Below are 24,876 nucleotides of genomic sequence, written 5' to 3'. Positions count from 1 at the left end.
AAGCAGACTGCTTGGCCTCCAAATGTCGTATATGGCTTCTCAATCCTCCTTCTTCTTCTCCGCAACGTCGACTCCCAGCTCCAGCAGATAGTCGCTCACGGTCTGCACGATAATGCCGTGATCTTGGGCCTGGGCCAAGCCACTCACCACAATCACGGCCACGATCCCCTCAACGCCCTGCACACGCACCGGAAACCCGCCTCCATGGATGGCGTATTCTCCGGCCTGGGGACCCAATCCAAACTTCGCCGCAAATGCTGGCTCGTCGCCCTGGAACTTGTTGTGCATGAACCAGGTCGAACTCCCAAACCGCAGGACAGTGTTTCTTTTGCGCGCGACCCAGGAATCGTTATCGGGTACTGTGCCGGAATGCGTCACGGCATGGAAGAGGCAGTGGTTGCCGTGTGCCAGGCTGATATCTATCACTGTGGGTTTGGCGAAGTCGAGCAGGCGGGTTCGGAGGAGAGAGCCCAGCACCCAGGCAGTTTGCGCGGTAAAGGTGGGGAAGACGAGCGCGTTGTCAAGAGATGCGATCTCCTCGAGGTCGCGAGGAGGCATTGGGATGGTAGGGTCGGTTGCCATGATGATTCTGGTTCGTGTCTTGATTGTCTGATTTGATGTTTCGTGTGTTCGGTGGAGGCTGTAGAAGTAGGTAGAACTCAATGCGCTGCTGTTGCTTTGTCACTCCACCAGCCAAGACGAGGTCCGATCATCGGCTCCACATGGATCGTATTCAACACGACCATCTTCTGCCATGGCTCTTTACAATCCATCTACGTACCATCTCTTGCGTCAAGGCTTGACACAATTGTAAGTCACGAGTTGCAAATACGAGTCGTACCAATGAAGGAGCCTTCGCGTCCATGATATTAAGTTGTCCACGAGACATTTTCAAGAAAGGGTCTCACCGCGATCGAGGATATGCCAGAGCAGCGTCTTGGTACGTCCCGTCCTCGGGCACAGAGTCAACAAAAATGGCATGAACAGAAGAGCCGCTGCGAGTGCAGTTCCGGGGACGACCAGCGTGTGAGGAACACACACTACGGCTCGGAGCGTGGTGCTGGGTTCTCCCATTTGATGTCCTCCCACTTCTCGAAGTACGTGCCTCCCAACATCTCTATCGCTCTGCATCTTTCCTGCATCGAAAGCGCATTCCGGATTCGGGGAACCCCAAGAACAGCATCCTCAGCGCCCACTGTACGGAGTGCCCACACGCCTCCTTCAGGAACCCCGTTTGTCCAGCCGTACCACAACTCCCGATCTGACCTTCGAGAACTTTGTCTGTTATAGGCCGAGTCGCTGTCGTAGAAATGAGCACCGATACGTTCCAGATATTTGCGGAATTCATCCTCGGCTTTCGAATATCGCTGCGTTGGGGAGACCTCGAAACGGGAAACGCCAAGGAAGTCAAGTTCGACTGCGTAGCAATTCTCGTGTATCCAAACGCCACCGGTTGATGGCCAGCCATATGCAATTGTCGCACCTCCTGTAAACTCGGTTCTGACTGCTGGTAGAGGCTCGTCATATGGGTCAGAGAAAGGGAGATGGCCTTCATCTTCAGGAGCTCCTGTCCAGGGTCTGCCATCGGTGCGGGTTGGGGGGTCTGAAGGGAAAAGCCAGGTCTTTACGGTATACATTGTATTTTCAACTGTTCTGAAGGAACTCAGAGCCAATAGGGCTAGACTTGAAAGTCCAAGCACGAACAAAAAGAGCAGGATCTGGTGAATCCAACTCGACTGTTCGTTGCTGCGTTGCCCTCCCGACGGAGCTTCTTGGTTTGCATTCATCGAAACAAACTGTTTTCGTAAGAAATTGTTCAAATACCTTGTTGTCAGTCAGTCCAAAATGGCCAATGTTTTGCGCTTCAAGAGCAATGCAGCGTCTCAGGCAGCGCCCCAGCAGGCAAAAACGCCACGGCGCGGCTGAGTCATCTCCTAAGATACTCCTACATGGTCCTCCGCACCGCCAATCAGCTCAGCATTCATGTGACTTCGAAGAACATGTTTCATCAGAACTCCAGAGGGTTTCCGGAACACACCGCGCATGTGGGGCGATACTTCTGCTTCATGCGGTGACGTGAGAAGATTGGAAGTCTGGCAGCCTTGTCGCAGCGAAACCCGCCACCATTGGCATGAGAGACGGCGTTCGTGATCAAAGAGGACGGTTGGCTGGGTGGCGTGAAGGGACTTGCTAAGTGAAGCGGCAGTCTGGCGAGCAAGACACTCAGTGGAAGTTTATGACTTGTGGCATATCCTGGACAGGCAATAGCGAAGGGTATCTGGTTGAGTGCTCATGCTGGTGCGGGTGCTCGGGTTCGGGGACAGCAGAAGAGCACAGGAAATGCATGCTGCTCAGAAGGCGAGTAAAGAGGTGAAGGAACAGGTTCAGGAGGTGTACGACAAGGCAAAGGCTGAGCGCAGAGCGTTCTTTGCATGGTGAGGTTAGTTAGTCGTGGTTCATCCATTGGCGCACACGTCAAAATTTGAAAGGACTTCACGGGCCACAACCCTCGGCGCGGACAAAACATGAGCCGCGCACCGAGACTGGGGAAACAGCGGTCGACTCGTCGTTGCCGAGGCAGATTACAGTAACGACATGAACATGGCAAACAATGTAGACGCAAGACAGATATCGTGCTCAAGATTGTTATCGACGGCCACCGCCATCCAGGGAACAAGTCTCACGCGGCTGTCACGAATATGTCTACCCGACAGCCCATCAAGATCCTGATCGCCAATCGCTCCGAAATAGCTTGCCGTCTCATTCGAACATATTCACTTTACCCGGATATCCAGACAGTAGCTTTATACACACCTTCCGAGAAGGACGCGACACATGCACGCCTCGCAACCACCTCTGTTGCCCTGTCTGCAGAAGGACCACTTGCATATCTCGACGCAGAGAGTATTGTCAACATTGCCAAGAGGGAAAGATGTTGGGGTATCGCACCTGGCTACGGATTCTTGTCTGAAGATGCTGCTTTTGTGCGACTATGCGAGCGTGAGCGGATTGTCTTCATCGGGCCAACGAGCGAGCAGCTGGCACGACTCGGAAACAAGCTGAGCGCAAGGTCTCTGGCTACAGAAGCTGGCGTACCTATTCTGGATGGCACCAAAACTGCATCAGATCGAGGCTCCTCTATTGGTGATGTCCTGACATTCGCAAAAAGCCTAGGCTCAGGCAGGAGTGTCATATTGAAGGCTGCAGCTGGTGGCGGAGGGCGTGGAATCCGCATCATCGATAATAACAAGGACGAGCGAGCTATTCGCTCGGCTTATGACGCCTGTCAGCGAGAGGCCTCTGCTTCCTTTGGCGATGGAAGCTTGTTTGCCGAGCGATATCTAAAAGGCGCCAGGCATATCGAGGTTCAATTACTTGGCGACGGCACTGGAGAGGTCACTCACTTCTGGGAGCGAGAGTGCTCGCTTCAGCGAAGGAACCAGAAAGTGATCGAGATCGCTCCTTCTCAGTCCGTTACACCAGAACTGCGGCGAGCAATCATTGCAGCCGCGGTGAAAGTAGGACAGGCAGTGAAGCTACGAAGTCTCGCCACTATCGAATTTCTCGTCGACACAGCTAACGACGACTTCTTCTTCATGGAGGCGAATCCCAGGATACAAGTGGAGCATACTATCACTGAGCAGATCAATGGCGTTGATTTGGTGGATCTGCAACTCCAGGTTGCCCTCGGACACACCTTGGCAGACCTAGGTGTATTGCAAGAGCGTTTGCCACCTCGATTGACTTCCATCCAGCTGCGTGTAAACTCCGAAAGCTTCAGCAAAGATGGCACTGCGCAACCTGAAGCGGGCATCATTCAGCGGGCCATATTCCCCACAGGCGCCGGAGTGCGGATCGAGACAGCTATTGAAGGAGGTCGCGAGTACACTGTGAGCCCTCTATTCGACAGTCTCCTGGCGAAGCTTGTCGTTACGTCTTCCTCGTACGCTTCAGCATTACAACTGGCTCGTTGGGCAATTGCTCAGACCACTATCATCGGGTGCGGGACCAATCAGGCGTTTCTCATGGCATTGCTGGATATGCCGGTCGTGAGAGAAGGGAGACATACAATCTTGACCATTCAGGACAACGTTGATAATCTCTATAGCTCCACGAAGCAGAATGTGGATGTGCTGCAAGCTAAAGCCGACAAGATTTCCAAGACAGCCAAATCTTCGACGAAGACTGCAACAAAGGTCGAGCGTCCTGAAGGTTCAGAGGAGCTTCTGGCCCATCTCACCGGGGTTGTCTTTTCACTCAAAGTGAGCGAAGGGGACAAGGTCAGCGTTGGTCAAGAATTGGTCGTGCTCGCGGCGATGAAAATGGAACACTCTGTACAAAGCGCCCACAATGGTGTCGTGGCCAAAATACCTGTATCACAAGGACAACAAATCAATGCTGGTGAGGCCCTTATTTTCATCACGCCGGACGAAGGCGATTCGTCTGCTAATGCGAGTGATGCCATCGAGACTGAGGATCCAGAGGTACTGCGACCGGAGTTGAAAGAGCTCAACGAACGCAAAGCTGCAGTGCGATACGCTGGCCGTAAAAGAGACGTAGAGAAGCGCCATGCGAACGGGTACCTCACTGGTCGCGAAAATCTTGACTTGCTCATAGACGAAAACTCATTCGTGGAGTTTGGAGATCTCGTGGTTGCAGCACAGAAGAAAAGATATCCGATGTCCCATCTAATCACACGAACCAGTGGAGATGGTATCATCGTAGGATGGGCTACCATGCAGTCGCATCCAGTCGCTATGGTCCTTGGTGACTACCTAGTACTTGCCGGCACCCAAGGGCATTTCCACCACGAGAAGCTAGATCGGATTTTCGCCTCAGTCATTGCTCATCCTGCTCCTCTGGTATTATATGCCGAGGGAGGAGGCGGAAGACCCGGCGATACTGATGTCCTTAGCACCACAGGCCTCAAGACGCCATCATTCGCTCTGCTCGGCGAGATCAAGGCAAGAGGCATACCGTCTGTCGCAGTTGTGAACGGGTACTGCTTCGCTGGTAATGCTGCTCTGCTGGGTACTTGCGACGTCATAATAGCTACAAGAGGTGGCTCAGCCGATGCTCCACAGAGAAAGAAGACTACCATTGGCATGGGTGGCCAAGCTATGATTGAAGGCGGAGGTCTCGGCTTATTCGAGCACGAAGAAATCGGACCCATCGATGTGCATATGCGTTCTGGCGGCATCGATGTACTGGTGGACTCTGAAGTCGAAGCTGCACCATTAGTGCGCAAAATCATCGCGATGTTCACACAACCGCACCTGCCTCCGGCGGAGAGCCCTTACACATCCGATCACCTCCGCTTGCGTACAGTAGTACCACCATTCTCAGCCCGTCGCCGAGCCTACGACATCCGCGCTGTAATCGCCCTTCTTCTGGATGACGACAGCTTCATTGAATTCAGTCCGCAATGGGGACTCTCGGTGCTCACAGGGTTAGGCCGCGTCAAAGGTCGAGCAGTAGGTATAATAGCCTCAAACTCTTCTTCACCTCTCGGCGGAGCCATCGACGTGGAATCAGGAACGAAGGTGAACCGCTTTTTCCGCCTCCTCATCCGTCTCGGTGGCATGCATGTCATCAGTCTTTGCGACACTCCAGGATTCATGGTTGGGCCCGACTTTGAACGTTCAACAGAAGCGCAAGGTGCAGGAAGTACATATCGCTGCTTCGGTGACTGGTTCGGCAACAGCCAAGAATTCGGCCTCCTCGGTGGCCGCGTGCTGGGAGTCGTCCTCCGAAATGGATTCGGATTGGGCGCTCAAGCCATGCTCGGAGGCGGAACGCTAAGGAACAGTATGTGCGTGGCGTGGCCCAACGCTGTCTTCGGAGGCATGGGACTTGAAGGGGCCGTGAAGCTTGCATATAGGAAAGAACTAGAGGCTATCAAGGACGATGAAGAGAGGAGGAAGAAAGAGCAAGAAATGGTTGATGCAGCGTACGCCGAAGGTAGAGCTCTGAACCAAGCTACTGTCGGCGAGATCGACAGTGTGATAGATCCAGCGACGACGAGACAATGGCTGGAACAGATGATGGACGTCCTGCCGCAAAGGGTGCCCAATTACATGAGAGCGAGAAGGGATGCAAAGATGTGAGGCGGCCTGGGCTCGGGCTCGATGGTTCTTGAGGCTCGAGAAGATTGGATGCCACTCAATTGCAGATATCGTGACGTATCAACTGGTCGTGGCTGTTGCTATATTACACTTGGTAGAAACACAGCTCATGCTATGTTACGCTCTATGGCATTTCAGCTCATTGCTCGTCTCTCGTACTCGTAAATGCTGGATCTCGTAATCGCGATCTTGTGTCATCGCGTTTCTGCTTAGATGTCTCATTATCCCAAGCACGAGTCTCCAAATGTCAGTATCTCCCAAACCGTCGCTCTGAGATCCCCACCATCACATATTGCGTTTCAGGTAGTCTGCGCGAAACAGCTTGCGGCTTTCGCGCCAAGCGCGGTGTCGCGGTCGCTCTTCGGATAGCCTGCTTCAGCCCAGCGATTCATCTCTGCTTTAGCAACCTCCAACGTCACGATAGGCGTGGTAGGCGGCAGACGTCTGAAGGGCCGATAAGCAATTTTGACATTGCGTCCAGTGTTGTTCTTCTTCTCCTCCCAATCGCGCCAGATCTGAGTGGAGTCCGTGGTCTTTGCTTCGCCGGTGATGCGCTGCTGATACGCTGCGTAAATCATGTCGAGTTCTGGGTATCCGCGGCCTGGCGCGAGCGTGTGTATGGCAAGCAGAATCTGTTTTTGCGTGTCGACGCTTTTGATATTCTCAACTATTCCCTCGCGGTATTTCTTCCACAACTCATGCAGCGCGTCGACTTCCTCTCCGGGAGTGGCAGAGTCGCGATCTGCGACTTGCTTCACGAGCTGCTCGGTCATTGTGCGTTTGCCCGATTGATATCGCGGATTGTGTTTTGTAGTAATGAAGCGTGTTGGAGATCGTTCGTTTGAGTTTTCGCTCTTGTGCGAATGTCAATGCGAACGGCGGTCGTGAGTAATGCTTGTAAAATCGCTCTTGTGCGTTTGCAGAGGCGGTCGCAGAGTCGCTGGCGGTAGAGGCTGTCGAATCGCTCGCTCACGATTCTGCCCTTTTGTGCTCTCGAGCAATCCTGATCGATCTCGTAAGCGCGAGGAGCTGAATCGCGAAATCGCAATTTGGCGCTCTGCAGATGCCAGCGGCGCTCAGACGATGGAGGCCGGGCGGTGGTGGTAGGTGGTGGTAGGTGGTGGTAGCGATGAGAGTGACGGAAGAGAGCGAGGAGCAATAAAAGGAGGCGGCGATGACCACTGAGAACGAACATGAAACACAGACTTCATTCACATGCCAAGGGACCTCACTTACAGTAGCATGAGGACAACGCGCCCGCCATTGCCCGGGCAAGTGATGCGAACTACACGCTCAATGGAGCATGGAATAATATGACCGGCATCGCGAAAGGTGTGACTGGCTTCAACATAAGTCGACTGATCATTCCTGCTCGGTTGCTTGGACCGCCGATGAGACATCGAAAACAGTGCCCGTACTGTCCACCACGCGTGGACTGCTCCACGATGTCACCCATAATCTTAAGCTGGTGGCGAAGGGCGAGTACGTCTGATACTTTGTGGCTGTTGATTGGAGGACTGGCAAGGTGGCTTGGAAGAAGAGGGCCGGAGCTGGAGGTGCTTTCAATGATAACTGGGCTCCTATGGTCTTGACTCCGGGGGAAAGCTCATTGAGACAGTCAGAATGGTATCGCGATTCTTAAGAATGGTGAAAGCAGTTGATTCCTGAAGAGAGTCCTGCGACTTAGTGTCATTTCGGAATCAGCGTGAACACTCATGATGCTCCAATTCCGATACGGGTAATACAATTATCGTTTCCGGGATTCAATCAAAGGATACACGACCACAATGTCGCAGTCTTGCTTTCCATGGGTTCTGCAGGATGCTCAGAATCGTGCCTGTTCTGCGAATTCCACTTGTCCGGTGCCCGCGAGCCGGCCTGGAGCGTCCTGCGGACATGATCATGGTAGACTAAAGTGTCTTGTTGGGTCAGGAGCAAGAGCAGCAGCTGAAGATTCGGGAGAGTCGTCAGGTCCGAATTTAAGGTTTCCGAGAAAACGCCGCGGGTGAAGTTCGGCTCTGGGGCTGAGCATCCTCACACCCTCAGCTCCTGCATCGTTTCGTGGTGTCTGCAATGTCGATGATTGTGGCATCCAACACCATGGCCGGATGAGAACCAAGACACTACGTGACTCAGGACCGTAAATGGCCAGATCTACAAGCTTGAATACTTCACGCAGCGACAGAGCATCGAGCACGCCGACCACAAACACGCGTCGCTCTCACAAGAAATCTCGAAATGGCTGCACCGAGTGCAAGCGCCGCCACATGCGCTGCGACGAGCGATGGCCAGCTTGTGTGAACTGTGAGAAGGCCGAACGCAGCTGCGCGTACCCGCCGTCGAAAAAGGCGGCGGCGGCGGCGGTGGTGGCGGGCGGAAGCAGTCGAAACGTCAGGGGAACCTGTTACCCCAAAGCCTGTTCGGCTCTGTAGCACGATCTCGAACTCGCAGCCGGGTCGATGGTGCTGGGAACGGCGATGCTCACTTAGCTCCGTCTCCGGCCTCCCCATGTTTGCACGACGATCACCTCGCCGGCCTGGGCATCCCGTTGGATGGTATGCCCAAATCAGTCTACACATCAGAACACCTGGTCTTGCTCCACCACGCCAATGCGGTGCCTGGCTTCTCTGCTCCAGGCCGGCATGTCGTTGCCATCGCCGTCCAACGCGCTGCCGACGCACCCTATCTCATGGACGAGGTACTGGCTTTCACAGCCTTCCACCTGGCGCATTGCTATCCCGCATCGGCAGTGCATCTCGGATACATAGCCACCGAACTTCAAACAAGGGCTCTGGCCTCTTTTTCCCAAGTCAGAGAGACAACAACCAATTGTGAGCCATCGTCAACTCTCCCTCGTTACCTCTTTGCTGGTATCCTAGGTAGACACGTTCTGGCCGACACTCTCGCCCACCGCCGAAACGACTTTCACTCTTTCATCGACCGGTTTGTCGATTGCTTCAACCTGAATCGCGGCATGACAGCCGTACATACGCCAACGCAGGAACACCTTCGGGATCCCGAGATCGAGCCTTTCGTGAAGCCCGTCCTTGAAGCTCGTGATAGAATCACCTCTTCGGGGACCGAATGCACTCCCTTGCAGGGTCTAATGGATGACTCTGACCCTGGAGAAACCAGCAAAGCGGCATGTCGCAAAGCAATTGATCTCCTACAGTCCGCCTTTGACATTTGTCACAATCTGGATGAGGACGACTACTTGCAGGCCGTCTCTGCATTTTCTGTCAAGATCGAAGCTGACTTCGTCGACGTACTACGCAAGCACCGACCGGAGGCGTTGGTAATTCTTGCTTACTATGGCATATTGTTACATCGTTGTCGAAACTTCTGGGCCTTTTGCGATGCCGGCAGTTCCGTGATCCACGCCATTGCAGGACACTTGGGCAGTTACTCGCGAGATGCGCTGAATTGGCCTTTGAAAGAGTTGGAAACTGCAGGTCATGGCCCAGACTTCGGGTGACCTTTCTGCGCCATCGCCCCTAGAGGGATTTACTCTTTCGGGATTTTCTGTCGGAAGGCTGCTTTGACCTTTGAAGGTCTGCGACAGCCGCAGCTTTATCCAGAGGTTCGATGCATGTCGTGCGAGGCATGCCTTGTCATCACCAAGCGTCAGCCGCGATCTGTCATTCGTGATCTGAGTTACGCTTCATTCTCGCGCGGCGCAAAGAAGATAAGAGCTGCTTCTCCACCCTAGGGCGCCGACACACGTTGAAAGAGGGCTACGTCTGACTTGCCAGGTAGCTAATTCGTGGACTGTAATGCTGTGAGGGATGGCCCGTACAAGGAGCAACTTACATTCGCACCTCTTCCGCACTGTCAAAACTCGATGTCAGCACGCCACCTCATCTCACAAAATTCGCATGCGAACGGTAGACAAGAACGTAATGGCCTCTGAGACCATCGACCGGGTATCGGCCATCTCGGTGCGCATCAGCAGATCTGCGGTCGCAGCACTCTGCCGGGACTCAGTCGAAGTCTCAGTTGTGATCTCGATAAACTCGACGTCAGAGATTCCTCACAGCTTACGCCTCTTAGAAAGTGATAGTTCACATCGCCACTGCGAGTCCCGCAATCCGCACGCGCTTTTCTAAGCCAGTATCACGTGAGCAGTGAAGCTGGTGACAATGATCGGAAATGCTTTGTCTCAGTAGGCATATATTGCAGATCTCGATCATTGCAGAGCTGAGGAAAGGCCAGGAAGCGCGAAGCAGAAATTGACAGACAGACACGCCTTGCATAGAGGTCGTTCTGGGGTGTTCAATTGACTTGAGCGGCTACATCCTACGTTTATACATCCCTTAGCCTTAGTGTACAGGCCATCCGCCTAGGTAAGCCAGTCTGTACTACCCTTTTTCCACCTCTTTCAGGCCAAACTCACTATTGATAGTCGTCCGCATGTCGATCTTGCGTTCTAGAAAGACAAATATAAGTGCTAGACTCGGGAATATCATCGCAACCTCCCAAACTCTTGTCAAGGCACCGGCATAAACACCCACCAACTCATCCCGGGATGAGCCTGGGATCGTCTTGATGAAAGACGCACTGGCTTTCTCATAAGCCTTCCCACCAGTGAGACTGGCACGTAGGGTGGGATCGGATATGTGATACGCGAGCGAGTCGAAGCGGGCGTTGAGTACAGCAGCCGGGATAGTGATTCCCCATATGATTCCAAAACTTCGGACGAAGCCCCAGAATGCAGTCGCGGCTGCAGCATCTGTCTCTTCCATCCCAGCCTGAATGGCGGGCAGTATGGCGGGAATCAACATGTTGCCAAAGAATCCTGTGACGAGCTGAAAAAGAATCCATTCCACTGCCGTCGAGGACGGTGACAAAAGGATGTACAGTCCATGCCCAAGGAGTAGTCCGGCCAACGAGGCAAAGTGGACGGTGCGATATCTGCCTGTCTTCTTCGTAACCCAAGCGCCAACCACTACGGCCGGGATCAGCATGATGACCGAAGGAAGAACCTGAACTCCGGCCCGGCTTGGGCTGGACAACTGTACAGCCTGGAAATAGACCGAGAGAAAATAGATCCTCCAGAACGATAGGATGCTCCAGAAAAAGGTGATGAGGTACCCTGCAGCGGAGGTGGGTCGGCTGAAGAATCGACGAGGCGCAATCGGTAGTCTTGGGACGAAGGCTTCATACACTGAAAATATCCCGAACCCAAAGAGTCCGATCACTAGAGGCAGAATAGCGTGCCAGCTACTCCAAGAATACCGTATGTCGCCATAAGAGATCGCGAAGAGGACCGAAGTCGTAGACGCGATCAGCATACAGTTTCCCACGTAATCGATGGACAAGATGCGCTCACGCATCAGTTCCCGCTTGAAGCCTGTATCAAGACAGAATGTGACCGCGAGTAGCGCGATGCTGCGACCGGAAGATTGATGTAAAAAATCCAACGCCAGGAAATTCTCTCCACGATGACTCCGCCGAGGAAAGGTCCGAGTGCAGTCCCAATGTTCACAGCGACAAATGTGGCCGCGATATAACCTGGGCGTGACCGAACGGGCACAAGATCCGAGACGATCAAATCAAGCTGTGACTGTCGATTAGAATTGAACAAGACTTAGAGTCATCTATGTTGTCTTACCAGCATGGTTACTCCGCCGCTACCTGCTCCTTGTATCGCTCGGCCAGCGATGAGCTGTTTACTGGAGGTAGAAGATCCTCCAACCGCACTGCCCAAGAGAAACAAAATTATAGAAGCCATCATGACGTATCGTCGACCGACGGCATTAGCAAGCTGTCCAAGAAAGGGCTGGAAGGCGGCACTGGGCACAGACATGTCGGTGAGCAACAGACAAGATCAAGACTTCTGTCAAGTTTGAACACACGACTCACTTTGTCAGGAAGAAGACATTGAGCACCCAAATGAAGTCGTCGCCGGTTCCCAGCTCTGTATTGATCAGAGGCAATGCGGTGGAGACTACAGTCGCCTCCAGAGACACCATCAGGGCTGTCAGCCACAGCACTGGGAACACGATCCAGAACCGCCATGTATGTTGTGCATCCGTGGGCTCTGACCCTGAAGCGGGTTGCGGTGTCGTAGGAAGTGACATAGCGTAGCTTGGCTTTCCCTGGAGGTGAAGAACCTCCAGCTTGCTAATCGAATATGAGAGCGCTGCTGTCAATAGAGTTATTACAATGGATAGAGATATTCAAGTTGAGCTCAAGCTGCCCCGCGTGTGCATCGCACTTGTCATTTGCATACTGTGCTGTCCCAACGCATGTTGCAGTAGTAGCATAGCTATAAAACTAGCGCGAACCTAAATGCTAGCCTTCTGCAGTGCCCAACGCTCGATCGGGTTCGTGGTCATGGGCTCGCCGTTTCTGCCGGGGGCTATTATTTCGCGTACTCGCTGCGCGTCACCGTGCTTTGGACAAGCGCAGCGATCATTTCGACATCGTCCCGCTTTTGAGGCATATCGTGGCTGCCCTGATGTTGGTAGATCTCGGCTGAATCCTCTTCGCAAATCTGCGACAGCAGGTCAGAGTATGCGCGAAGCTCGTCTTGCCGGCCCCAGATATGTAATGTCGGCATATCCAGCCTTTCGGGGAAGACATCCGGATGAATACAACGTGCTTCAACCGCGATACTTGTGCTGCCTGCAGTAGAGATCGCGTTATCCGGTGGCAAACCCCGGTCTCTCGAATGCAGTCGTAGTCCGACCAGTTGCAAACGATCATAAGATATCATTGTGTTTGTGTCCGGCGATATAATTGGAGGCAGTCGATCGTGGAGATCGTCGATGGCGTGACCAACCATGCTTGTCCAGCTCAAGGGAAGGAGGCCCGCGATGAAAATGGCAAAACGAAAGGACGAAGTGTCTTTATGCGGTCCCATCTGCTCTTTGAGTAACAGCGATGCAGCCAATGATGCTCCCTGCTCAACGTCAGACTGCAATATCTAGTGTACAGGTTGCAAGACATGGATCGTGCAACTTGCCTCGGAGAATCCCAGAATGCCATCATAGGGGCCATGCTCTTCTATGAACGAGTTTAGCCTCTGAAGAGCCTCTGCGACCGCACCAGGAGTCAGATTGTCGAGATATGACAAGTAAGGCCCGGAAGAGACCTCGGTCATTATTCTTGGCGGGTCGACGTGGTGCCGTCCGTCCATCCAATCATACACATAATGGGATGGCAAGAGACTTGTAAGATTGGACGCCTGGTCTCGACACATGCCACCATTCATGGCAGTTCCATGAAGGCAGAGGATCCGCATGTTTGAGAATTTGTACCGGAGATCGAAGAATAAACAGCCGTGACGCATAAGAGCAGTACAGTCTAGCACTATAGATGCCCGACGCTCGTTTTTTCACGTGCACCTCACCGCATTTCGACTCCGAGCGTACCCACACACGTCATGCGCTATTGCAATGCAGGGCTCACGTCCTCTTAGTTGTACCCCACGTCGCTAAACTGCGCCAAAACTTGTCCACCGAATGCAAGAGCATAAAGAACCAAAAAGTCCATTTGATGCCCCACGGCTGAGGTCGAGGCAGACCATACGCATCTGCAGAGCTATCATACACAGTCGCTCTTCTCAGATCACGAACGTATCTTCCCTCAAAGGAGCCACCGCCAGCACGATGCATGACGCAGGTATTGTCCTGTTGTACGACGGTTAGCACGATTATGTTTAAACACCCGGCTAGAAGGGCTTGCCCATATCACGAGATCTCCTTTCGATTCCCACTCCACCGTGAGAACATGCTCATCTCGTGAAGCATGTCGCAGCAACTCTTGGATGATTGGGCGACTGTCCTCTTCGCTCATGCCTTCTATGTGATGAACATGGCTCGCAATATAGAGATTCGTCCGTCCACTAGGCTCATGCTGTTGAACGAGACGGTGGAAGCGATGTGGGAAATCCCGGATTCTCAGCCAGCGGAACAGAGCGATGTCAGGCGCGCCAACCCTGCGGCTATGCATGATCGAGTGACAAATGACAAAATCCTTTATCTGGTCTTTGAACTCATCGTGCAACTCGTCATAGGCCGTGCGTGTATCTGCAAATTGCGTGCTTCCACCATGGCCGGGCGGTGGAAGCTGGTCAGCGCGCAGAATGGAATAGCCGGCTCGGCGGGGATTGTACGAGCAGTCGACGTGGAACAGATTGTTGCCTCGCGAAACCTTTGCCATGGTGCTCTCTACTGGCATTACTCGGCCGTTGGGTCCGACATTGCTGACGTCCACCAGAATCTTGCTGTTTGCCAGTCGACCCGCACGTCTCGTTACAGCCACGGCCGACAGGTCTGGATCACCGAAGCGCAGCGCAAATTGCTCGTGCCCGTCATCATCGAGTCCAGTGCGACGGAACACCAGGACACCGTAATCTGCCATGCCATCGCGGATGGCCGTCACTGTTCGCTCACATAGCGGCTGTTGGAAGTCGACGCCGTTGCACTCGGCGCCAAAGGTCTTGTGAAGCGGTGTGAATGTCAAGGACCCCATTGGCGCTAAGGGTCTGTCTGGACTGGGATGAAACGAGAAAGGTGTCGAGTCGGAAAGCAAAATGCCTCAGGGGGAAGAACAGCGATCAAAAAGCGAGACGACATTGAGATGGAAATTCCTTCCAAGGGAATTCCTTCCAGGAAGTGGGAAAGACCTTTGCACGACGATGCAAGCCAAAGTTGCCGACGCTCGCATGAGTCTTTAAGCGAAAGAGTTACAGTGATACCTGCTTATAAACAAACTGGCTATAAGCATAAACCGGCTATAAGCATAAACCGGCTATAAGCATAAACCGGCTATAAGCATAGCACCCCCTTGCAACTGCTTTTTTGGGTGAGGCTGTAAGCATAATCTAGCTATTAGCATTATGCTTATAGAGTTAGAGAATTCTCAGTATGTATGCTTATAGACAGGTAGATTCTTCGATCGTTTGAACATTAACCTGCCTGAAAATCTATCTTAGAACGGTCGAATTCCATCTCGAAACGCGCTGGATCCATCTTAGTTTAGTCTATAACGACGATAAAACAGCCTTTCAGAAACACGACGCAATACGGGAGCTCAATTCACCTTACCGGCGCCAATACTGCCTTACTTAGCACGTTTCTAGCGAGAGGAAGCGATCGATTTCGAGGCTACTCGTAACCGCGTATATGCATAATCTCCCTATAAGCATACACCTCCTCTGCCGGACCCACATGCTTATAAACAGGTATCACTGTATCATCTGGTCTGGTGGCAGCGCTATGAGGTTGCAGCATGCACCGTGTCGATGATCTAGGCCACATCAGGCTGTTGCAGGATCGAAATCTGGCTAGCGCATTATTTGTCGAGCTTCCGGGCTGCGACACCTTTTTGCGGACTAGTCATAACTTATACTATAAAGCATAGGAAACAGAGGGTCAAGATTTCTGGTCCGGGTGCAGCGCTATGAGGTTGCAGCATGCACCGTGTCGATGATCTAGGCCAAATCAGGCCGTCGCAGGATTGAATTCTGCTAACGCATTATTAGTCGAGCTCCCGGGCTGCGACATCTCTTTGCGGACTAGTTATAACTTATACTATAAGCATAGGACACAGGGTGTCGAGAGCTTGGCTTACGTTGTAGGACTGATAGTAATGTGCACCGCAAGTTAGAGCTCTGCTCGTATACAGTGTTCCTGTCTCAACATTGTTTAACGACAATCATGTCTGGCGCGAACGTTGCAATCATTGGCGTAGCCTGTCGGTTTCCAGGCAAAGCAACCACTCCCAGCGGCTATTTGGATATGCTTATGGAAGGTGGCGATGCATGGACCAAAGTTCCCAGCTCTCGGTACAATGCGGATGCATTTCATCACCCATTTCAAGGTCGCAGAGGCAGCATAGTACGTTGCGACTGATACAGTGCTGGAAATATCTGACATGCTTGTGCAGATCTGCAACGGGGGCTACTTCCTCAAGGACGACATTGCCAAGTGGGATGCTCCGTTTTTTGGCCTTCCAGCCGCCGAAGCACGAGCAGTTGACCCTCAGCAGCGTTTGCTGCTCGAGCTCGCATATGAGAGCCTCGAAAACGCGGGTGTATCTATAGAGTCCATCGCTGACACAGATATGGGCTGCTACATGGGGACAGTTGCCTCGAACTACAAGGGCGTCATCGGTCGAGACCCTCTTGATACTCCTCGATACACCATTGTCGGATGTGCGTCCTCAATGCTGGCCAATCGCATCAGCTGGTTTCTGTACGTCTCTTCCCTTGTTCAAGTCTTCATTCATGGTGTTAATGTCAAATGCTTTCAGCAACATTCGGGGCCCTTCGGTCACACTCGATACAGCTTGCTCCAGCTCTGCCGCAGCCCTGCATCTTGCATGCGAAGGCATCAAGTCCAGTTCCAGCACGACTCGTTGTGCACTGGTTGGGGCTTCGAATCTGGCTTTTGATCCAGACGATCTAAGTGCGTTCAGTGCTCTGGGGTTTCTCAGTCCCGAAAGCCACTGCTTCGCTTTTGACGCACGTGCGAACGGCTACGCGCGAGGCGAGGGTGTTTCTGTCTTGGTGCTCAAACACCTGGACGATGCTATTCGGGACGGTGATCCCATTCGAGCTGTGATCAAAGCCACTGGCATGAACTCAGATGGAAGGGTAGGTCGTCTTAGATCAAATTCTCTACCGGTGTTCTAACAATGGAGTCAGACAGCGGGTATTGCCCTCCCAAGTTCTCATGCTCAACAGCGTTTGATTAGTAGCACGTACGCACTTGCTGCATTGGACCCGAATGATACGCAATACGTGGAGATGCATGGAACAGGCACTAAAGCTGGCGATCCGGCTGAGATGCAAGCTGTCTTGGGCGCTCTGGCGGGACAGCGGCCCTCGACACTCTATTGCGGCTCAGTGAAGACACAAATTGGTCATCTGGAAGCCGCGGCGGGAGTTGCTGGTATTGTCAAATGTATCCTGGCCATGGAGGTAGGTGTGATTCCTCCGAATCGCAACTTCGAAACGCCCAACCCAACTCTGGCACCTGAGATCGCACAGGGCCGAGTTGCCATCCCAACAACTCCCTTACCATGGCCCAGCTCCAGTGCAGTGAGGCGTTGTTCCGTGAATAGTTTCGGTTTTGGCGGAACGAACGTTCACATCGTGCTCGAAGCGGCAACGAACTCCCGTGGCATCGTGAAGACACCGCATCCGGAGTCTAAAGGGTTGCCGTTCATTTTTGTGCTGTCTTCGCCGGTGCGAGACGGTGTTGCGCGCCAGTGCAAGGCTCATTATAACTACGTTGAAAGGCTCGGTACGTCCAATCACCGCGAGTCTTTCTTGCCTGATCTGATGTATACACTCAACCAACGACGATCCATCTTCCGATGGCGACATGCTGTCTTGGCTCGGGACATTAACGAGCTGTTAACTGGCTGGGCTGAAAGCCGTATCGTCCCTACGAAAGCATTGAAAGCCCGAGTCGCGCTCCTGTTCACAGGACAAGGAGCACAGTGGCCGGGAATGGGTCGTGAGCTAGTGCTCCATCCCATCTTCGCACAGTCCATCCGTGCATCGGCAACATGTCTACGAGAGCTAGGGGCTGAATGGGATGCAGAGGTCGAGCTCTTGGCGCCGAAGTTGGGGTCACGGATACATACGGCCGAGTTTTCGCAACCCCTGTGTGCCGTGCTGCAAATGGCTCTGGTGGACTTGTTCTCGTACTGGGGATTATCACCCGTTGCGGTCGTCGGGCATTCATCCGGCGAGATTGCCGCAGCGTATGCGGCTGGTGCTTTAGGTCGACGTGACTGCCTCACAGTTGCGCTTCACCGGGGCATCATCTCTCAGGCGGCTCAAGAGCAAAGTCCGGGTCGCTCGATGATGGCCGTGGGATTATCCAGTGGTCAGATACAACAATACCTGGACGACAACATTACGTTGGCTTGTATCAACAGTCCTGAGAGCGTGGCGGTTGCCGGGCATAAGGGTTGCTTGGACACACTGAGGGCCTCATTGCAGAGCGAAAGCATCTTTTGCCGAATGCTGCGCGTGGACATTGCGTATCACAGTCCACAGCTGTTCCCCTTTCGTGACGAGTATCACGGCCGCATTGCAGGCATTACGCCCAACACCGACAGCAACGACCATGCCGCTGTCCACTTCTACTCAACGGTGTACGGTCGTCGGATTCCACACTCGCAGCTCAACGCAGACTATTGGGTCGCAAATCTGTGCTCGACCGTCGACCTGGTGTCTGCGCTAAACAGTCTTATGGACAGCAGCGTAGAATCTGTACCCGACATCATGGTAGAGATTGGTCCACACGGCGGATTGGCCGCCCCCTTCAACGAGTTCCGCCGCACTCGAGAAAGTTGTGATGATATGTTCTACTGCAGTGCACTATCCCGTCAAGTGGACGCAAACACTACAGCCATGGGCGCCGCGGCTTCTCTTTGGGCACGTGGTGTCTCCCTTGACTTGAAGAAGGTATGTTCGACATTCGTTGCATGTCTACACAGCCCTTACAATGCTGATCTCTCCAGCTCAACGAAAGGCCGAATTCAGCTCCTGACAAGGCAGTTCTCACCGATTTGCCCTCTTATCAGTGGAACCATTCGACGGCTTATTGGCATGAGACGCGAATGTCGCGAAACCGCCGCTTTCCCACGTTCGCACGACACGACCTAATCGGATCACGATCGGAAGCTTTTAATCCCCAGGAGCCTGTATGGGGTAATCGTTTACGCGTGCCAGAGTTGCCGTGGCTGAGCGATCACCAGATCCAGGGTCAGATTTTGTTTCCCTTCACCGGTGTAATTTGTTCAGCGATCGAAGCCATGCGCCAGCTCGAGGAGGAATGGGGCACCATTGCAACCGTATCGAGCTACCAACTGCGCGACATCACCATGTTGGAATCCCTTGTCATTCCAAAGGGTGACAATGGAGTCGAGACGTCCTTGCATTTCACAAAGAGGAAAGCGCAAGCAAAGACGCTGCGCGAACCCTGGTACGACTTCTCCTTGTATTCCGTCACGAATGACGTCTTTGTGGAACATGGCTGTGGCAGTATACGGGTTACTCGCAAAGATGTTATCACCGAAGTTGACGGCGGCACAGAGGCTGGGGAAGAAGTAATGGCTTATCGAAGGCGCTATCGGCAAAACCACGCTGGCTGCACAAAAACAGTATCTGGTAAGAGTCACTACGAGTACTGTGACAGTATTGGCGTTTGCTATGGTAAGTACAGAATATCCAAATGCAACGAATGCTCGTCTGACGTAGAACAGGCTCGACCTTTCAAGGAGTCAACGAAGTGCATCACGATATGTCTACGGCTTGTTTTGAGGTCAAGGGCCTCTACTTCCCGTCCGCAATGCCCAAGGGGATTCAGAGCTCTTATCTGATCCATCCGGCGATGCTCGATGCTCTCATGCAGCCGATTTTTGTCGCCGTCAGAAATGCATCTGAGATTCCGAAGCAGACCTGGGTTCCCCTTAGCATCGATTCCTTGGACGTTTCGAGCGACTTTCCGCAAAATATCGATACTCGTGTCCATGGAACATGCACGAGCTCATTCGGTGGCCAGAACAGCTTGACATGTGATCTCATGGCCGGTGACGGTGCATTTAACAGCATGCCCTACATTATCCTCAGTGGCCTTCAGTGTCGTGGCGTCGAGTTGCCCATCACCTCATCTGACGGACTTGGTGCGAAGATCGCTGATAGCTACTCCCGCATCATTTGGAAGCCAGATTTTTGAACTTCTGGGCCCGTGTGAGCTCAAACAGTCCTTGTTGGCACCCAAAAATGGACACTTGGCCGTCGACATGGAGCGATTTCTGATGGATGCTGATCACGTTCTCGGAAAGATGTGCGAGACCGCCGCCACAAAGTTTGCATATTTTCCCACGAGCGGTCTTCCTATGCATTTGCAAAAGTACTTACAGTGGATGCGCACCCGCTATCCTCAGACGCTTGACCATCTCGATGCTGGGATCAGCACAACACATAACGCCGGGAGTGCTTCAGATCAATTTAGCAACATCTCAGAACTCGTTCAAGAGTTTTCCGCCAAGTATCCCTCCGATGGACCCCTTATGCACCATATGCTTAATTCCTTGGACGACGTTTTACGGCAAAAGACTACTCCCATCGAAGCCATGACGGCTAGCGAACACTTCACCAGATTTTACAGGGAGGCGTACGGAATGACTCGCATTGAAACAGCTTTTCAGCGACTGTTTGATCTGATCGCTCACAAGAAGCCGGACTTGCACGTCCTCGAGGTTGGCGCCGGCACAGCATCGACAACATTGCCAATACTGCAGGCCCTAAGCCAGGCGGACGACGGTCTCCCTCGATTTGCCAAGTGGACGTTTACTGATATCTCTGCAGGATGGTTCGACAGCGCCAGACGAGTGCTGAGCGACTGGCAGTCTCATATCGACTACAAGGTGCTCGATATCGAGCATGATCCCGTAGGGCAAGGATTCGAGAGCGAATCGTACGATGTCATGGTGGCTGTTAACGTAATCCATGCAACTAAAGATATTCGTCAATCGCTTCGCCATTGCCACCGCATGTTGAAGCCCGAAGGCCATCTCGTACTGGGTGAGATCACGGGCGCACACGATCTCGGCACCTTCGTGTTTGGGATCCTCCCTGGGTGGTGGCTTGCTGAGGATGGCCGACACAACGGGCCCCTGTTGCTACCGAAAGAATGGGACGAGCAGCTCGAAGAGACGGGTTTCACCAGGGCCAGGGCCATGGTGCATGATGGCGATCAAGACAATGTGCATCGAATGTCCATGATCGTGAGTCAAAAGACGAATATGACAACAGATGCAAGGTCGAAGGACATCTTGATCATTACTCCTACAGAGTATTCGAACGGCATCAAGCATCTCGCCTCGAATCTGGAGCAATGCTTTGCAAAATCTGGCGTGACCGCGATCATCAAAGGTTTGGACCATGTCAGTCCTGCTTACCTCGAGGAGAAAACTTGCATCTCGCTCCTGGAAATTGAGACGCCTCTTCTGGACAACATGGATGCCACTCAATTTCTGAAGCTGCAGACAATATTTGCACATGCCAAGGAGCTGCTCTGGGTGGCCAAGTCAAAAGATGCGGATGGATATAATCACCCCAGCTTTCGCATCATCTCCGGGCTCATGAGGTGCCTGAAGATGGAGGATGCCACACGGAAGTTCATGGAGATGCACATCGAAGACCCAGCAGCTCAAACTGCCGCCGCTCTGAGCCAAATAATCTTGTCCCGGCTTGCAAGCTGTTGGACAAATCGCAAAGGTGTTGGAGAAATAGAAACTGCACAGCGCCAGGGCACTCTCTGTATTCCGCGCTATGTCCCAGACACCAAACTGAACTCAAGCTTGGCCAGGGAGACTGGTAGGGAGGTGAAAGCCGTGACTATGAAACTTTCCAACGTCAGAAAACCTTTGCGCTTGGTACTCGGAAAACCAGGACTTCTGGAGACTCTCCACTTTGTGGATTTGGACGTACCAAAGGCTTTGGGGGACGACCAAGTCGAGATCAAGGTCACCGCGTGTGGGCTGAACTTCCTGTAAGTCATTCATTGCTTGGTGATACGTATTGAGCGCGCAGCTAATTCTATCAAGCGACGTCTTAATCGCTATAGGTGAGATTCACCGGGCCGCTTTTGGTCATGAGGCTGTCGGGATCGTGTGTCGCACAGGAGCCAAGGTTGAACATGTGGCCACTGGCGATCGAGTCGTGTGGATGAGCCAAGGGTCGATGCAGACCGAAGTTCGGGTGAGCGCATCATATGTCCACCGTGCTCCGGCGCATTTGACAGACGAAGAACTCGCCTCGATCCCTGTTGCATATTGTACGGCGTATCGATGCCTCGTGGAAGTGGCACATTTGCAAAAGGGGGAGAGTGTCCTCATTCACGCAGCGGCTGGAGGTGCGTCGAGTCTCGTCATGTTTAGAAGGTCAACGGCTGATTTTTGTTCTACAGGTCTGGGTCAGGCTCTGATCCAGGTGGCCAAGTCACTCGGCGCAAACATATTCTGCACGGTGAGCACCCATACGAAAAAGGAAGCGGTTGTGGCAATGGGTGTGGCTGCCGAACAAGTCTTCAGTTCACGCGACTTGACTTTTGAGAAGGGAATCAAGCGTACCACGAATGGGAAGGGTGTCGACGTCGTGGTGAACTCACTTGCAGGAGAGGCTTTGCGACGGTCCTGGTTTTGTCTATCGTCATACGGACGCTTTATCGAAGTCGGCAAGAGAGACATCCTGGGCAACAGCAAACTCGACATGAGTCCTTTCCTTCGAAATGCTACCTTTGCAGCAGTAAACCTCGAACCCATGATGGATCAACCGGAAGAAATCCGCAGACTTATGGATCGAGTATTCTCTCTGTTGAAGCAGAGTACGATTGGCCTCATTCGGCTAATCACCGTCTATGACTTTGGCAATGCGGAGAGAGCGTTTCGAGACATGCAGCGAGGGACCCATCTAGGAAAACTTGTACTGCGTTTCACGACTGAGTCGATAGCACCTGTCAAGCTGCAGACACCCTTCACTTGGACCCTGGATTCAGAAGCAACATATCTACTGGTCGGTGGTCTTGGAGGGCTGGGCCGAGCGCAAGCAGAATATATGGTTCAACATGGAGCACGTTACCTTGCCTTCATTTCTCGCTCAGGCAAAGCCGGGAAAGAAGCCAGTGACCTCATCACCCGCTTGGTCGCCGCCGGGGTTAGCGCGAAGACATATGCGTGCGATGTTGCCCAAAGAGACGAGCTTACTGCGGTACTGGAAGATATCGCCTCGACGATGCCACCCATTCGTGGCGTGGTCCAGGGCGCCATGGTGCTCCAGGATACCGTTTTCCACAAAATGACCTTTGAGCAATGGGTCAAGGCTACGAGGCCTAAAATACAAGGTATGGATGGAACTTTTTCCACTGTCAACGCGAACTAATTGATTTTCTATAGGCAGCTGGAACTTGCACGAGCTTCTTCCTAAAGATCTTGACTTTTTTGTGATGCTATCGTCGCTGGCCGGCATCATAGGTGCGATATCGCAAGCAAACTATGCGGCAGGAAACACATGTCAGGACCAGCTTGCATATTACCGCCGGTCGAAAGTTCTGCCGGCAGTGAGCCTTAATCTCGGGGCCATCGAAGGAATAGGTTACGTGGCAGAAAACAAGAGTGTTGCGGTGGGAGCGTCTCGCATGGTAAGCTCACTCGCGGAAAGAATTCATTGCTCGACTAACAAGAAGATAGCCCCCGATGCCAAAGGCGCAGTTCTTCCACATGCTCGGCTGTGCCATGGCGGGAATGTCTGACAGTGACGAGCCAACGAGTGAACAAATCCTTAGCGGTACCGGAAGCGGCGGCCGACTGCAAGAGATGCAGAAAGAGTCTCCGCATGCCGATTTGCCTTTCCTCCGGATGCTGGCGCCTTTCGCTCTCTTGAAGCGCTTTGGCACAGAATCTCTGCAAAAGCAAGAAATCGACACTGGAGCTGGAATGCAAGACAGCTCTGCTCTGCTGGCAACATGCGACTCTCTGGACGAGGCAAGCATTGTAGTACAGAAATTGCTTGTGGGCAAAATCGCGAGCATCATTTCGTTATCGGAGACGGACATCGACACGGCTTTGCCCATCAGCTCGTATGGTGTCGATAGCCTGATCGCCGTGGAGTTACGCAACTGGATATCCTCACAACTTCATAGTGACATTAGCATATTTGAGCTGACTAGTACTGTCGCCATTCACGAACTGAGCAGGAAGATAGCACGGCTCATTGTGGCATGCGAAGGCAGCCGGTCAGAGCTACCACTTTCTATTCGAGCCACTAGGTTCGAAAAGGAGGTAGGCCGGAAGCTATATCATGACCATGCTGTAGAGAGAGCGTTACGGTGTCAAATTTTGCATGGCACATAGTGGGTGGTGTTCGCGTAAAGGGACTGACCGTGTGGAATCGCCGTGAATCTCTATCGTGCCTTGGGTGTAGCGTTCAGCGGATGAATGTGATTGTAAATAATTCCAGCAGAGGCTTGCAATTGAATGGAACGGTGGGAAGGCAGAAGATGCAAGAGCTGCGGTCCTATAAGCAGCATCGCCAGCCAGATAGTTGTTATGCAGTATAGCTAATCCGTCAGATTCTCACGTTTCTTGTAGCAAACCGAACCATGATCCAACGTTCGTTGATTGAAGAACTGTTTTCTCGATGTCCAGTCCATGCTTTGCAGAGGAAAATCCCCAGGGCGAAGATTTACTGGAAAAATCAGAAGTTCGTAATGGATCTGCTGTGGATTGCCAGACTTATGCTGCTGTAGCCTTTGCAACTTTTTCGTAATGATAGGTATATCGCTTGGAAAGCGTTGTGCGATATTCTACGTTGCAGTGGATTCTCACGTTAGGGTTGGGTGACACCTGGGGCAAACACCAACAAGAAGAAGCTGCGTACTGTCGCATCGTCCGTGAAGCAAACAGAGGAATGGTACGTATAACCCTCGAACTGTGCTGGGGCACAATTGATTCGCCATTGGTGTCTCGACGTCGGTCATCATATTCCTCGCGCTCTGCGCCCAGACCTCAGTCCCACGACATTCCATCTATGTGCACAGTGAGCGTGCACAAGCTGAGGCTGCGCTATTTATAGCGTAGGGTTTATCCAACTCTGATGTACAGTCTGTTACCTGTATACACGGATTCAAAGAGTTCAAGTTCAAGGTCTTTCAGGGGCTCCCTTGCGAATAGACTGCCCTAAGTCGGTTGCCAGAAAGTTTGTAACTGCCCGGAAAGCGAA

At 52.7% G+C, this 24,876-nt stretch overlaps 8 protein-coding genes across 8 annotated transcripts; 3 read left to right on the top strand and 5 right to left on the bottom strand.

Annotated features, from left to right (window-relative positions):
* Nucleotides 1-39: 39 nt before the first annotated feature.
* RHO25_004715 (uncharacterized protein) lies at nucleotides 40-582 on the bottom strand (the record flags this gene model as incomplete). Its single annotated transcript, XM_065602585.1, has 1 exon — nucleotides 40-582. One exon carries the CDS (start codon nucleotides 580-582, stop codon nucleotides 40-42), a length of 543 nt encoding a protein of 180 aa, XP_065458657.1.
* Nucleotides 583-1,040: 458 nt separating this feature from the next.
* RHO25_004714 (uncharacterized protein) lies at nucleotides 1,041-1,637 on the bottom strand (the record flags this gene model as incomplete). Its single annotated transcript, XM_065602584.1, has 1 exon — nucleotides 1,041-1,637. One exon carries the CDS (start codon nucleotides 1,635-1,637, stop codon nucleotides 1,041-1,043), a length of 597 nt encoding a protein of 198 aa, XP_065458656.1.
* A 1,062-nt stretch (nucleotides 1,638-2,699) lies between these two features.
* On the top strand, nucleotides 2,700-6,107 carry RHO25_004713 (uncharacterized protein; the record flags this gene model as incomplete). The annotated part of the gene is made up of 1 exon (XM_023595632.2): nucleotides 2,700-6,107. One exon carries the CDS (start codon nucleotides 2,700-2,702, stop codon nucleotides 6,105-6,107), a length of 3,408 nt encoding a protein of 1,135 aa, XP_023457126.1.
* A 317-nt stretch (nucleotides 6,108-6,424) lies between these two features.
* On the bottom strand, nucleotides 6,425-6,898 carry RHO25_004712 (uncharacterized protein; the record flags this gene model as incomplete). Its single annotated transcript, XM_023595631.1, has 1 exon — nucleotides 6,425-6,898. One exon carries the CDS (start codon nucleotides 6,896-6,898, stop codon nucleotides 6,425-6,427), a length of 474 nt encoding a protein of 157 aa, XP_023457117.1.
* Nucleotides 6,899-9,099: 2,201 nt separating this feature from the next.
* Nucleotides 9,100-9,600, top strand: RHO25_004711 (uncharacterized protein; the record flags this gene model as incomplete). The annotated part of the gene is made up of 1 exon (XM_023595630.2): nucleotides 9,100-9,600. The coding sequence occupies one exon, from the start codon at nucleotides 9,100-9,102 to the stop codon at nucleotides 9,598-9,600; it is 501 nt and encodes a 166-aa protein (XP_023457118.2).
* Nucleotides 9,601-10,483: 883 nt separating this feature from the next.
* On the bottom strand, nucleotides 10,484-11,089 carry RHO25_004710 (uncharacterized protein; the record flags this gene model as incomplete). Its single annotated transcript, XM_065602583.1, has 1 exon — nucleotides 10,484-11,089. One exon carries the CDS (start codon nucleotides 11,087-11,089, stop codon nucleotides 10,484-10,486), a length of 606 nt encoding a protein of 201 aa, XP_065458655.1.
* A 2,445-nt stretch (nucleotides 11,090-13,534) lies between these two features.
* On the bottom strand, nucleotides 13,535-14,603 carry RHO25_004709 (uncharacterized protein; the record flags this gene model as incomplete). The annotated part of the gene is made up of 2 exons (XM_065602582.1): nucleotides 13,535-13,759; nucleotides 13,824-14,603. 2 exons carry the CDS (start codon nucleotides 14,601-14,603, stop codon nucleotides 13,535-13,537), a joined length of 1,005 nt encoding a protein of 334 aa, XP_065458654.1.
* A 1,187-nt stretch (nucleotides 14,604-15,790) lies between these two features.
* RHO25_004708 (uncharacterized protein) lies at nucleotides 15,791-24,008 on the top strand (the record flags this gene model as incomplete). The annotated part of the gene is made up of 11 exons (XM_023595628.1): nucleotides 15,791-15,970; nucleotides 16,020-16,327; nucleotides 16,386-16,728; nucleotides 16,780-18,555; nucleotides 18,612-19,305; nucleotides 19,356-19,667; nucleotides 19,723-21,649; nucleotides 21,705-22,012; nucleotides 22,067-22,999; nucleotides 23,052-23,296; nucleotides 23,346-24,008. 11 exons carry the CDS (start codon nucleotides 15,791-15,793, stop codon nucleotides 24,006-24,008), a joined length of 7,689 nt encoding a protein of 2,562 aa, XP_023457120.1.
* Nucleotides 24,009-24,876: the final 868 nt, after the last annotated feature.

The sequence above is a fragment of the Cercospora beticola genome, chromosome 3, assembly GCF_033473495.1.
Source record: "Cercospora beticola chromosome 3, complete sequence".
Lineage (NCBI taxonomy): Eukaryota > Fungi > Ascomycota > Dothideomycetes > Mycosphaerellales > Mycosphaerellaceae > Cercospora > Cercospora beticola.
The sequence above is the reverse complement of the archived record's forward strand: the minus strand, read 5'-3'. Positions and strand labels throughout refer to the sequence as shown.